This window comes from Corapipo altera, unplaced genomic scaffold, assembly GCF_003945725.1.
Source record: "Corapipo altera isolate COAL_440 unplaced genomic scaffold, ASM394572v1 53, whole genome shotgun sequence".
In the NCBI taxonomy this organism is placed as follows: domain Eukaryota; kingdom Metazoa; phylum Chordata; class Aves; order Passeriformes; family Pipridae; genus Corapipo; species Corapipo altera.
This window is the reverse complement of record NW_020884900.1, coordinates 9,872,515-9,885,520: the sequence shown is the minus strand read 5'-3', so window position 1 is coordinate 9,885,520 and position 13,006 is coordinate 9,872,515. Positions and strand designations below refer to the sequence as shown.

At 39.8% G+C, this 13,006-nt stretch overlaps 1 protein-coding gene across 2 annotated transcripts in view; it reads left to right on the top strand.

Annotated features, from left to right (window-relative positions):
- The first annotated feature begins 17 nt into the window (after positions 1 to 17).
- Positions 18 to 13,006, top strand: part of ZSWIM8 (zinc finger SWIM-type containing 8) — a 57,710-nt gene continuing 44,721 nt past the window's right edge. For both annotated transcript variants that reach the window (XM_027649360.1, XM_027649359.1), the window contains exon 1: positions 18 to 687. In XM_027649360.1, the coding sequence (XP_027505161.1) occupies positions 510 to 687 (178 nt within the window). In that variant the 5' untranslated portion in view covers positions 18 to 509. The remainder of the gene's footprint in view (positions 688 to 13,006) is intronic.

Here is a 13,006-nt window from a genome sequence, read left to right as displayed (position 1 = left end):
CGGAGCGGGAGGGAAGTTGTTCCCCGGCGGGTCCCGGCGCTGCCCCCGGTTCCTGCGCCGGGAGTGAGACAAGCACAACCCCAGGGAGCCCGGCCCTGCGCACAGACACCTCCCGGAGGAGGAAGGCGGCCCCTTCCCTCGCCCTGCAGCGCCGGGAGCCCCCGCACCCTCGGTGTGCCCGGGGCACCTGTCCCGCCGGGAGGCAGCTCTCACGGACCCACCAGCCCCCTCCGCCTCAAGTACATTCTGTGGACATAAGCATTTTTTAACTTTTTAAAGAACTTTTTTTTTTTCCCCCCACCCCCTGGGATTTTTACGAGCTTCCCCATAGTTATTTCCTGCTTCTCCCACCTCAGCCAGCGCTTTGTTTTTTCTTGGCACCGTAGAATGGGGATCGAATCAAAATCGAGATTTTAAGCATTGTAGGAGCCCTCAAGTCCATTCACCTGTTAAAAGTGAGCAGTGCTGTTTCTGTCTTTCTTTTCCCCCCACGTCGCCTGTCGGATGTGATGGAACTCATGTTCGCAGAGTGGGAGGACGGGGAGAGGTTTTCATTTGAAGACTCCGATCGCTTTGAGGAAGACTCTCTTTGTTCCTTCATCTCTGAGGCAGAGAGCCTTTGCCAGAACTGGAGAGGATGGAGGAAGCAGTCGGCTGGACCCAATTCTCCCACTGTCAAAATGAAAGGTAAGGTCACGCGGATGCATTGGGGTATTCTTTGGAAGTTGTGGGGCAAGGGAGAGGGGTGGTAGGTGAGGAGATCTGCAGTAGGAATGTCAAAGCAGCAAAGAGAAGTCACATGTAGGATCATTGTCAGGATAAGTTTTGACCACAGATTGAAGCTGAAAGTTTACCGGGAATCTTAAGACAAAGCTGTCTTTTGGGTGAATTTTCACCTACATGTGCTCTGTAGTATTGTGATGCTGCCCTTCTGAGTAGGTTCTGTGTGATTGCTCTTGGAAATCCGAAAACAGTTTTCTATGAACAAACTGCAGACTGGCCTGGGAATAACTGTGCTTTTGTTGAAGTACACCAGGGTTTCAGAGAGGTTTTTTTAACTTCTATGAAGCTACTCATGTAAAGCCATGTAAGCTGTCATTGTATAGAGCAGTCCTTTTTCCTTGCCTGATTCTTGACATTTCGCGTTTTTCTAGTAAATCAGCTCTTTATGTTGCCCTAGTAGAGCAAGAGGGCCTAAAGACTCTCACAAAGAAGTCAGCAAACAACACTGTGCCTGTTTCAAGACTTATTTCCTTTCTGTTGATAGTAACTTATTTTTAATAGCAGACAGGGAAATAAGTAACACTAGCAATTAAAATTTGGTTTTAATTATCATATTGCTACTAGCTCTTTGCTTGATTTTTTTTCTTTTTAATGAAACTTAATTTCTCTCGTTATCCCACTGCATTGTGATCCTGGAATTCAGGCGGTGTTTACATCAAGCAGAGCCAGATACACAGTTAACAGAAATTACACAAGCTTTTTCCACTCTTCCTTTCATGTCCTTCTGTTTCTTCAGCCCAGTCTCAGTACTTTTCCTGTTATTGCTGACCTTTGTGACCATTACCTGCCTCTTTAATATCTCCCTGTGTGGAACTGCAGAACTTCATTCTTTTCTGAATGTTGGCCTCACATGAACAGAGAATGCAATTTATATTGAATTGTGATGAAATCTGGCCATGGTGTTCTATGGACAAATGTTCAGTTGTCACTGGTTCAGTACCAGAAAGTGCGCTTTGCATTAAACATAGAACAGAGCAGCCTAAATTTTAATTTTTTAATAAATTTAAACTGTCCCAAGTTCTGCATATGAAATCTCCAGTGTCTCCTGATTAGTCGGGGTTAGAGTTGACAGTAAGATGAAAACTGAAAAACCCAACCTAACCCCAAACAAGGGAGAGAGAAATGCTGAATACATGTCAAATTGGATAGCACTCTTGGATCCTGCTACTGGGGTGCACTGGTTTTTAGTATGGAACATTCTACTGGTGTAAAGACATGTTGTGTTGGCATGTTTTTAAAAGCTGTGAGTGTGGAGATGTGGAGGCACAGGGCAAAGCTTATATACTTCATGGTTTTGCTTTAGGTCTTGTTGTACGCGTTAACTTGCTGGAAAGAAGCTGAAGTATTGCAAACATACTGGTGTGGAAATAAGGATCTTTAGTTTGTCAGAGGTGTATGAAACGATGTTTGCAAAGGTGATTGTTTCTGTTCAGCTTGGAGAAGCTTTTAGCCAACTTCTTGAGTGTATGATTGTGTGTTCTTTTGGGTCTTGACATAGTTCCTTTAGCTCTCTTGACCGAATTACAGTCAAGCTGCAGTTGCTCTCTCTGCTGTCATCCACTTGTTGAGTTACAATGAAAAGTCTCTTCAGTAGATTTTGCATATTTGCAATCCTCAGTCTCTTTTCTGACAGGCGAAACACAATAGCTAACATTATTGTTGTGATAGTTGTAATTGTTTACACCATATTGGGATGTAGCTCTTCTGGATTCTGCAAACCTGCATAGGCAAGGCTTGTATTGCTTGTACTTGGTTCATATATTTTAGGTTTTATCTGTAGGGAGAATTAATTCCTTTATATGAGAGTTGTACTTTAACAAGAGGGACATGCTGAAGGGATACCGTTGCCTGCTTTAAGGTCCTTGCCTTAAATGCCCAGGCTCTGGTCGGAGTTACATTGAGAAGTATGTGAATGTGGATTTGCTGCCTAAATAATTATTTATTCACTCTACAAAGTCACATATGATATTATCAATACAGAACACTTGTAGGGACTTTACTGTACACAGCATGTTGCCAGCGAATCTGGTCTGATGTGGGTTCTGTCATCTGGGGTCTCCTTGGATTTCAGAACTGTTGTACTGATTTTGTTATTTTTAATACCTCTTTTTGACAGTGTCTTTTAGTCAGAAAATGCAGTTTGTATTGAGAACTTGCTGGGTCCTGAGGTTGTCAGTTGTAATGAGTAATTTCAAATGTGATAATTCTGAATTGAGCTGTGTGGTTTTATTTCCACAGTTTGCCATTTTACTGTGCCTTTGCAAACAAAAAATGAGGTTAGACAGTAGGTTCTTCTGTGTTAAATGCTAAGAGAAAACAAGAGGAACTGTATTCTGTTAGCCTTTTCCTGCAGTTTGGAGCTTAGCCTGTGTTTTGGTTTGGAATCAGTCAGACAGGTTATGTAATAGAAAGCATTTTTAGCTTTTTCAGCTGTTTTTGGATTGTCCTTGTGAGTGTACAGTTCTTCATTAATTAGTTCAGAGAGACTCCCCCTGAGACTGATGGAAGTGCGGTTGGCTGAGGAGTCCTCTTAAACAAACAACTTGCATACTTTTTATGTTCAAAAGGCTTTCTTACCTTTTGCAAGTTTTTATTTTTTTCTTGGGTATTTTTAGTATTATTATATGCTTGCTGTAAACTTAACAATAAGGCTTGGGGTAGCTCGTTGCAAATAAATACAGTATTCATGGCAGAGCGTTGCCAGAAAGATGAGTTATTCACTTGTCAGTCACTCCATTGGCTTGTTAGGTATCTTTAGTAGTTACATTAGAAAAATAGAATAATTGGTTGATTTTTTCCTCATTTCATTTTTGTTATGGAAAAGTTCTCATATAGTTTTCCTATATTGCACTGTAGAAAGGATTTTTCCCCTTAAATACAGAATTGCAAAGGTGAAGGCGGAATACATTGTGTCCACTTCATGGATGCCCACTTCATTGGATTTTGGAACTACTCTCCACTGATTCACCTGTACTGAAATCCTGGAGGAAACATTTCAGTTTTGGAGTCCTGTCATAATTTTGAGCTTTTAGTTTAGGAGTGACTTGTTCTCTTGCTAGACTGCCTTGATTGCTTGCGTTACCCCTTGTTGTTTAAATTTTGAATGGGCTCATGCTTCTGACTGATACTTGGCCACTGCCTGTGCATACCATTGATCAGAGGCTCTCAGCTGCACAAGCAGACAGGGGATTCTGCTCTGAAGTTCGGGTGAATGGGTGTTTTTAAAAACAATGTCCTTGCAGTGTATTCAAAACCATCTGGTTCTTCAAGTTGGTTTATGGCTCCCACTCACTTTCTTCTATATGAAATGACATTCCACCCTTTTGCTGCCTCTCTGCCAATGAATGCACCCACTTGCCTTTTCTCCACTTTTCTGGACAGTCTTTTTCATTGGTAATTGAAGTAAGTCTGGTGTTTCCGCAGATGTTTTGTCATCAGTTATCTTCACATAAGGATTTTTGTGATAGAGGTTATAAGAATAAATGTTCAAGTACACTTATTATCTCTTCAAACTCACTGAGGCTTTCTTTCTTCTTGAAAGCTTCTAAGGCTTCCCACCCTTAGTCCTTTCTATTTCACAGTTTCTGAAGCATAAATGTTTACCAAACACTTAAGAAGTTGCCATTAATACTGTAGGATTGCTAAATAGTGTGTTCACAATATTTTCACTCATTTTGTATTTAATCTTTCACACCAGATTGGTTTGGAAGGCACTGATGAGTTGTGTTGAATCAGTTTTCAATAGGCAGCTAGCAAGAAAACTTGACTTTTTTTTCCTTTTCTTTTCTGTTAGCTTGTTGCAAAACTTCCCCAGACTTAACTAAGAATTGATGTGGGCAGTGCTTTCCTAGAAAATATCCTCATTTTCCAGCCCCAGACAGTTTTTGTTCTTTAAGACTGTTAGGAGTGCCCACAACGTTAGGTTTTGGGCAGAGTGCCTGAGAAGTACAAGCTGTAGAGAGGAAGTCATTGGCAGAGAATATACAGAGCCTGAGGTGAAGATATGATCAGTTTAGAGATCAAGGTTTGTACGGTGTCTACACTGGTAAAATGACAGTGACTGATTTTCACTGATTTATACAGACAAAGAATATATGGCTTAGGGAGCAACACTTCTTCCTCAGGATTGCCAGTAACTAGTAAATCAAAGTTAACCCATGTTCAAGCAGTAGCTTCATAAAACAGCAGGAGGACCATGTAGTCTCTTTCAAATTCATAGTGTGCTCTTCAGACTCTTGGTGTTTTAGGAGAAGAATGTTGGTGTCATCCAAAGCATGTCCACTCCTTGAGCCTAGTGAGGCTGGAAATGAAGACTCCGTGGTTCGCTGCTGTTTTGTTATTGCCTGTGTATAACGAAGTTACAACTGATTTTTTTTGCTACTTTATTTGTGCCTCTGCTCTTAATTTGTCTCTTCATTTGCATTTTCCTGTGCCTTTCCGAGGTATTTGAGTGTGTGTACCCTTCTATTTAGAAATGGGCACTGGAGAAATTACATAAAGAAGCTATCAGGAAAAGATACTTTTTTTACTGCTGAGATTTTTTAAATTACCAATCCAGTTTTAACTCTCATGTTGGTCTTCTGGCCTTTTCCTTTAGTTAAGTTTCTCTTCCCCTCCCAAAAAGTCTTGAACATTCTTTGTATATTTTAATGTCTTATCTTTCTACAGGGCAATGTCTCATTTTCTCCTGTCTCATCTTTCTGCTTATCTTTCTTCCTGGCTTCCATGGATTTTTCTGTTTGTGTTTTTCTCCTTCCTTTCACCTTGAGGAAATCCCTGTGCTGCTGAATGACCAGAGATCACAGAGGCTCTATTTGCATTTCAGGCTCACTGAACCTGTAGGGGTTATTCTTCTCAGTGGCATGTTTACTTCTGGAGAAGCAAGGATAAGGATTCAGGTTCGATCCTAGACTCTGGGTTGTGCTCTCCCTTTGTTTCCTATCCCTTTCTTTAACTCCTCCTATCCCTTTTTCACCCACCTACTCTTCATTGCTAAAATTTTTTTTTTAAAATTTTTATCTTTATTTTTTACCTGTAGATAACTAGGTCTGTCCTGAGGTGAAAACAAAATGAAGACAAAACATCTCAGGATTTCTGCTGAGCTACACACGTGTGATTATCTAGGCAAATGCAATTCTGTAATGAAATGTAAATGTATTTTGATCATTCAGTATTTTACTCAGCACATGTTAAAACAGCTTTCTCTTTTCAGACTTAGGAGGTTTTCTCATGCTCAGAAGTACTGCTTATGTCACTTCTTTCAGGCTATTGCCAAAAGTTATTCTGTTAAATTAATGTGTTTGGATATCTGTATGATCAGGGGCTGTAAGCAGGAAGAGTAGGTAGGAGACTAGTTTTGTGTCAGCCACCACAGAGCGCCTTGTGTTTTGAGCTGTGCCCCCTCTGTGTATCTGGGGTCACCTGTCAGCAAAGCAGTGGGGAATCAAACTAAAAACAAAAATTCCTGCCGCTTCTGGAGTGTTGCTGATAAAGGCCAGGAGTCCAGATGTGTTTTTTTTCTGATAGATTATAAAACATGTAGCAGAAAATGAAATTCCTGTCCTGATGAAAGCCGTGGAAGATTTAAAATAAGAGCTTAGTTACTCTCAAGATGCGTCTTCACTTCTTGGCAGATTACTCAATTCCAGAACCTGCATTTTCTGGGTCTGCTTTTTGCTAGTATTCTACAACATGGGTGAGTTTCTGTGACTTCACTTGACCATTAGAGATTTTTTTCCCAAGTTACTTCCCTTTGTGGGAGACTCCAAGCTGGATGCTAGAGGGGAGAATATACTTGAGAATGAACAAGAGGCAGGTCATCTTGTTCAAAAACAATATAGACCAAAAACAATATAGAAAATAAAGTCCACATTTTTTTACAAAAATATAAATAGATAATGTGATAAAAGAAATATTACCCAGAATTTGTCTGCAAGTCAAGGGAGTCTTTACAGGAAGGCATCCAGGTGTACTTTTTTTCTCCCAAGTTACAACATTTAGGTGGTGACTTTTTGAAGCAGTGGACAGGTGAACACCTGGGCAACTGATTCTGACTTCCTCTGTTCAGAAAAATGAAAAATTTAAGCAGATGGTCATCATTCTTTGCTATCCAGAAATACTGGTAGACATTAGTAATTAATTGGTGGAGATCTGAAAATGAAAACACCAGTGTTTTAAAATGCAATTAGTATGGTTAGTTTGGTGGGTTTTTTCCCCCCAGATAAACTATTGGAAAAAGTCAATTGCAGCTTTTCTCTTTGGCTTGAGATCTCTAAAGATGCTGCTTTGAGCATGTCTCCCCAGTCAGAACTAAAGAAAAAGTGAGTTGACCTTAAAATAGAAGTAGTCAAGTTACCATCTAGACTCTTTCTTAGATATATTCATTAAAACAATGCCTACATGCAGCCAAGCCATTCTTACTGGCATCTTGTCAACGTGTGTGACAAAATGAGGTTCTTTGTTGAAGTACAGAAAAATTGCTGAACCTGTGAGTACCGAGTTTATGGAATCTGTCTGTGTCTTTTTTCTGGTCTTCGTAAGACTTCAGGTTCTTAGTATGTGCTCACATTTGCCTGACTTGAATGCTTGAGTTCCATGCCCTTAGGAAATGATTGCTGATGTAAAAATTATTGGTAAGGGTTTGACATTTAAGCTTCATGTTGGTCCTGCACGTACTTTGTAATTAAGAGGTGTACAAGTGAAATGACAACGTTTTCTGAGAATCTGATACCTTTGTTCAGTCTATATGGCATCATTTAGTAATTCTCTTGAGCTGTTTGCAGTTCCTGTTGCATATTTCATGTAATTGCATTTCCTACCTCTTATTTAGGTCGGTAAATACTGAGATGGGAGAAGAAGAGAAATGTAACTGTAAATTTGTTTACCAGAGCTCCAAATGAAAATCTTTGCAGCTTAGACCTGCATGTAACCTTCATGTGTGGCTCGAAGAGAAGGTGATCTGACACAGAGAAATGAGTTGTATTTGACCCAGAATGCCTTTGGAAGTTTTCATTGACTACTTGCTTGCATTTAAAGCAGTAGTGCATGGGGTCAGCAAATCTGCTTGTCCTTCTTAAGGGCAGGGAGTTAGTTTTGCTGTCCAATTTTGAACAGGAACTGTGCTCTTGGACATATTCAGAAGATGGATTGACTTTGCTTCAGTCTTGCAGTGTTGGAGAGATCTTGGGAGATATTATTCGTTTGCCTAACCAAATCCATGAAATGGGCTGCCATTAGTCAGTGCCTCACAGTTTTCCAGGGATGCTTTTGTTGTTATTTTTATGCACTGAATATAATAGACATGCTTGTAACTAATCCCTCCTCTGTAAACATTCTGTAGTTGCCTGCTTGCATCATATATTCCTTTTTACCCAGTTTTGTTTCCCCCATTTTGTTCTCTCTGTAGGTGATGTGAGGAAAATAGAAGGGAATTTATTCCTTGTTAGAGAGGAACTTTCTTCAACTGTAGAATGTTAACAAATGATCAGATGAATGCTTTGCTTTGAGTGAGAGGAAATGTAAATGCTTTGGGGTGAGAGCTGAAGGCAGGCTTAGGGACTGCCAGCTTTGGAAGCCTGTGTCTGGCAGAGGGGTCTGAGGCTGGTCTGAGACTGCTGTGCTCCACCTTTGAACTGTGGGGAGAGAACTTGGAATTGAAGGACATTGCTGAGGGAGCTCTGTAACCTCCCATAAAGCCTGGAGTTAGATTTGGGGAGATTTTTACAAAACCAAAGGAGATAGAGAGGAGTCAGGTCAGATTTTTTTCAAAAGCATTTAGCTATCTAACTTCTTTTGACTCGTGTTTATGAAATAGATATTTAAACCTCTAATGGTTTCCCATTGGTGATACTAAGAGGTGATGTCTTCTTTTAGTACCTTACAGATGTTTAATTATTTTTTTTTTTACTTTAGAGGTGAGAATGCCTCATCCTTTATTTATTCTTTTCAGACAGTAACTTTCCCATCAGCCCCAACAAAATTGGCCTAATGTCATGCTGATACACTCAGTAATGCAGCTCTTCAGTGTTTGCCAGTGTATTTGTTTGGTGGCCAAGTGATACTGCTCTGGGATTTATTTAGACACATGAAAAAAGCTGGTTGGAGATTAATTTTGCATGCAATACTTAAGGGTGGTTACTAATGGTAAAGAGCAGCATATTAAATAGTAGAGGTTGTGTGGTGTTTTGTGTGACTTCCTTTTATGTCTGAAAACATATCAGTACTTCTTGATAGAAATTGATTCTCAGCTGTGATGCAGTCAGACTCAGACATTTTTATTTATGTTCCATTATCTACATTCAGAAAAAATATCTGGTCCTAGTTGGTCTTTGTAGCTTGTTTTTTTTTGTCATAGGCCACTGGAGATAATTTTGAATTCTGAGCTTTTAAAATACCTTGCGTGGGGCAAAAGTGAGAATAACTGGTAATACTGAGCCTTGCTTTCAGTCTGTGCTCTGAATGTCCAATCCTGGTTGTGCAGGATGCTTTCTGAATTGGGTGAGAGCGAGGAGTAACAGTGCAGGGGAAATGACTTGCCTGAAGCTAATCTGCTTCATCAGCTGTAGAGTTATTCTGAATGCAAGCTGCCCAATTTGTCATGAAACCTTGGCCAGCACTGGCATGAACACAGTGTTTTGTAGCACTGTCTGCCTTGCTTTACAAAAATCTGCTGTTCATTTTAGGATTTCTAACAGCTGTTGGTTGCTTGCCCGGGCTGCTCTTTTTATGAAATGAATTATTTTTTTTAGGGAGGGAAATGGAAGAGTGTTTGGATTAAGAATTTTCTTGTCTGAGTTTCCAGAGGAGGTTGTCAAGTTATGAATGCTGCACTGCCTGCCTAATGCTGGTAGCACAGGTTTGGGATCTCAGTTGTGTTAGAGTGGGTGAGAGTTTAGGAAAAAAAGCTTACTGACATTTTGCTCTTAAGATGCAGAGTTTATGAAGAGACAAATAGAACTATTGGCATAAGGCATCAACATACCATTGAATACTACAATTACTCCAGTTTCATCAGCACAACCCTGTGCAGATTTTCAGTTCTTACATAGGAGAAGCAATAAGGTCGAATGGAAAATAACACCTTTCTGATCTGAATTTGACTTGTATTTGAAGAGGTTCTTACATTTGCTCAGAGAGGATGTTTTCTGTAGGTACATTGTGCACATTTGCAACAAAATCTTATGTGAACCATGAGGCAGAATGTAGGTGAGTAGGATCTTAGGACTTCAAGTTTTTAGTGTTGGAGGAATGTACTGGTGTTTCTGTCCTGGAGTCATGAAACCAAATCTTGGATTTTGGTTTCGTTTTTTTACCCCCTTCCGCATCAAACGTGTTTTTCGTTACCAAACATAGCTTGTAACTTTCCACTTCTCTGTGAACTGACATTCTGAAGATGTAATTCAAGTGGTTTTCTTTGTAGAGATCTGGTTTCTAATACAGTAGAGTGTTGTAGCTATGATGCTTTACGGGCATAAAGAAGACAAGTTTTTAAGGAAAGAAGGGAAATCTGTTGTTCAGACAGCTGATCCTTGGAGTGCAGAAAAGGTTTTCAGATGTGCAGCTCTTTTACTAAGAGGGACGATTTTATAGCAGGTTTAGCTCCTTGGCAATTAAAATTTACTTGGGCACATTGACACTCCCTAGTCATGTTTAGTAGTGGTGAAAGGAGGTCTAACATTGACAGGGTGGTTATTTTTCTTACTAACATCTCATGCTGCTCTGAGGAGAGAATTCCTTCAGATTTTTTGCCTCTTAAAGTATTGTTGCTGACAGAGACTGCAGATGGAGTTGGGAGGTGTAGAAACAAGCAGCTGCTCCAAAAAGGTACTGAGAAGTTTGCCTCCTTCTTCACATACCTTGTAGCTTCCTGCCACGAGGAGTTGTTTCTTGTGTAATTTTCTGAAAAGTCCTGTAGCAGAAAGTATCAGTCTTTTTCTTCTGATGTAGGTCTGCTCAGCAGTACTGGGCACCTCAAACTGCCCCTGGTAATGCCAGTACCACATTATTTGGTTAAACTGTAATTTCTCCCTGTTGTTTAAGTTGTGACAAGAGTAACAGTATTCTTGCTTGCTGTTGCTGCAGTCAGTTATGGCAAACACTGATATTTTGTGTGGGATTAAAGAATGTTTCTGAATCATTTTGTGGAAGTTTCCAAACTGTTCTGGTAGTCAGAGGACATGGAATGGCTCCCCGTGGGTCTTGGGTTCTTCTCTGGTGTGGCACAGGACTGAGAGGTCTGATTCTCAGGGGAGAAGTCTCATTTGGAGAGAGTGCAGGAAGAAAGAGGAATATTTTGCCCACTAACCAATAGACATTCAGGAAGAGAAAATGCTGCATGTATTAGTGTGTGCTATGCAGGCTAACATAAGAACCCCCCCTACTGTGTCTGCTTGCTTGTTTTAACATTGTTTTAGCTTTAAAAGGATGGGCACTGGAAATTACAGCATCGCAAAGAAAGCCTTTCTGAAGTTAGATTATGGCCATTTTATGCAGTAGAAGGTTTTGCTACTGGCAGAAGGTGCTAGCAGGAATAAATGGTGAATTACTCTAGGAAGAGTTAAGACATGGCTGTGGGTTTTTTGGCATACTCTTACCGATTTAAATTCTTAGTGGGTTAGGACTCCTGGACCTTACACACACGTCATGGGTCTTCTAAGTTTAGTTCTCTGAGCACTTATTGCTTAGCATTATAAAACCTCACCAGCTTTCTTTTTTATGCCTTATGAAATCTTGTGGAAGTGTCACCAGGAGCTGGCATGAGACCGGAATACTTAAAGATGTAAATTAAAATATTTAACTTTAAAAATAGTAAAATCAAGATAAAATAGTTTTTAACTCAGTCTAATATTGAAACAGCCATAGTTGTGCTAAGTATGTGAGATCTTTCCTCTGTTAGGTGCTCAGGTTCTTTAATATAAACTGTTTTGGGATGCAGTCCCTATGCTAGATGTTAGCATGGTGGTGATACCATTTCTCCACAGGTGAGGAAAGTTAAGTCAGCTGGGTTTTTTTTAGCTCTTTGTATCTAGAGAGTGAACGTAGAAAACCATCATGAAATGAGTTTGTCAGAAATTTTTTTTTAGATAATTCAGGTGACCAGAAGGGAACTGCAAGGCTTAATGGGTTTAAAATACTGACACTTGAAAAAAACCCCACCCACTCATCCCCTCTAAATCCACAATATACTGTGTTCTGCAATTCTACAGGGTTTGTGTGCAAATAGAAAACGAGTATTGTTTTTCTGATACTTTGATGTATGTTCAGGCTTGCCTTATAGAAGGAACTAATTCTTGCTTCCCAAAATATCTTAATCTTGGAGGCAGAAGTCATGATGTCAGGAGATATGTGTGTTGAGTCAGCCACATAATATACCTCTCTCATTATGGAGGAAAATCTAAATCCAGCAAAAAAAGATACCATGAGCCATGAAATATTTTGACTTACATGTATGAGCTGTTTGTGATGTAGTTTTAACCAATTTTCAAAAATTGAATTCAGATGAAATTTGACTCTGTGCTGTAGGTGGTGGAGACTTGGGGGGTGAATTGGACACCCTCCTGTGATAAAACAACCCATTTGCAATGGATTAAAAAAACCCCAGGCAATTCTTAAAATGTCGTGATGGTTGTAACGGAATTTGTGTAGTAATAGTTGCTGCAGTTTGTCAGTTAAGTGTGAGGTTTCTAGTTCTGGACCATAATCTGCCCATCTGGGATGTGTATTTTTAATGGTTTGTGGCTATGAATCTCATCAGTCTTATCCAGTAAATGCTAATGAAAAAATTATGTTGCTTATTCGTCTTCTCAACTGTTTTGTACATAAAAATGTCATTCTGTGGCTTAGGGCTGATGTAGGCCTCCCCCAAATTCTTCTTTTTGCTTTCAGCGTGGTCTGATATCTGCATTTGCTACTCGTTGACATTATTTTCAATGTCATTTTGCTGCTGCAAAATGTTTATGTGATCAGATAGAGTTATATAACTCTAGTTGAGGAAATAAGAGGTATAAGAACATTTTGTAAACACAGATCCCATTAGGGTTTTAGTACTCTTAGTAAGCTTACGGGGGTAGTAGCAGTGAACGAGGAGGAAGAAAACAGCAAACAAGAGAAGATTTGCTTCTAAATTTAAAAAAAACCCAAGACTTTTGGTTGAGAGTTCTGTGCTATTTACAGGCAGTAAGAAGGGTTATGTGCAAATTTAACAAGTGAATTGAATCGACAGAAA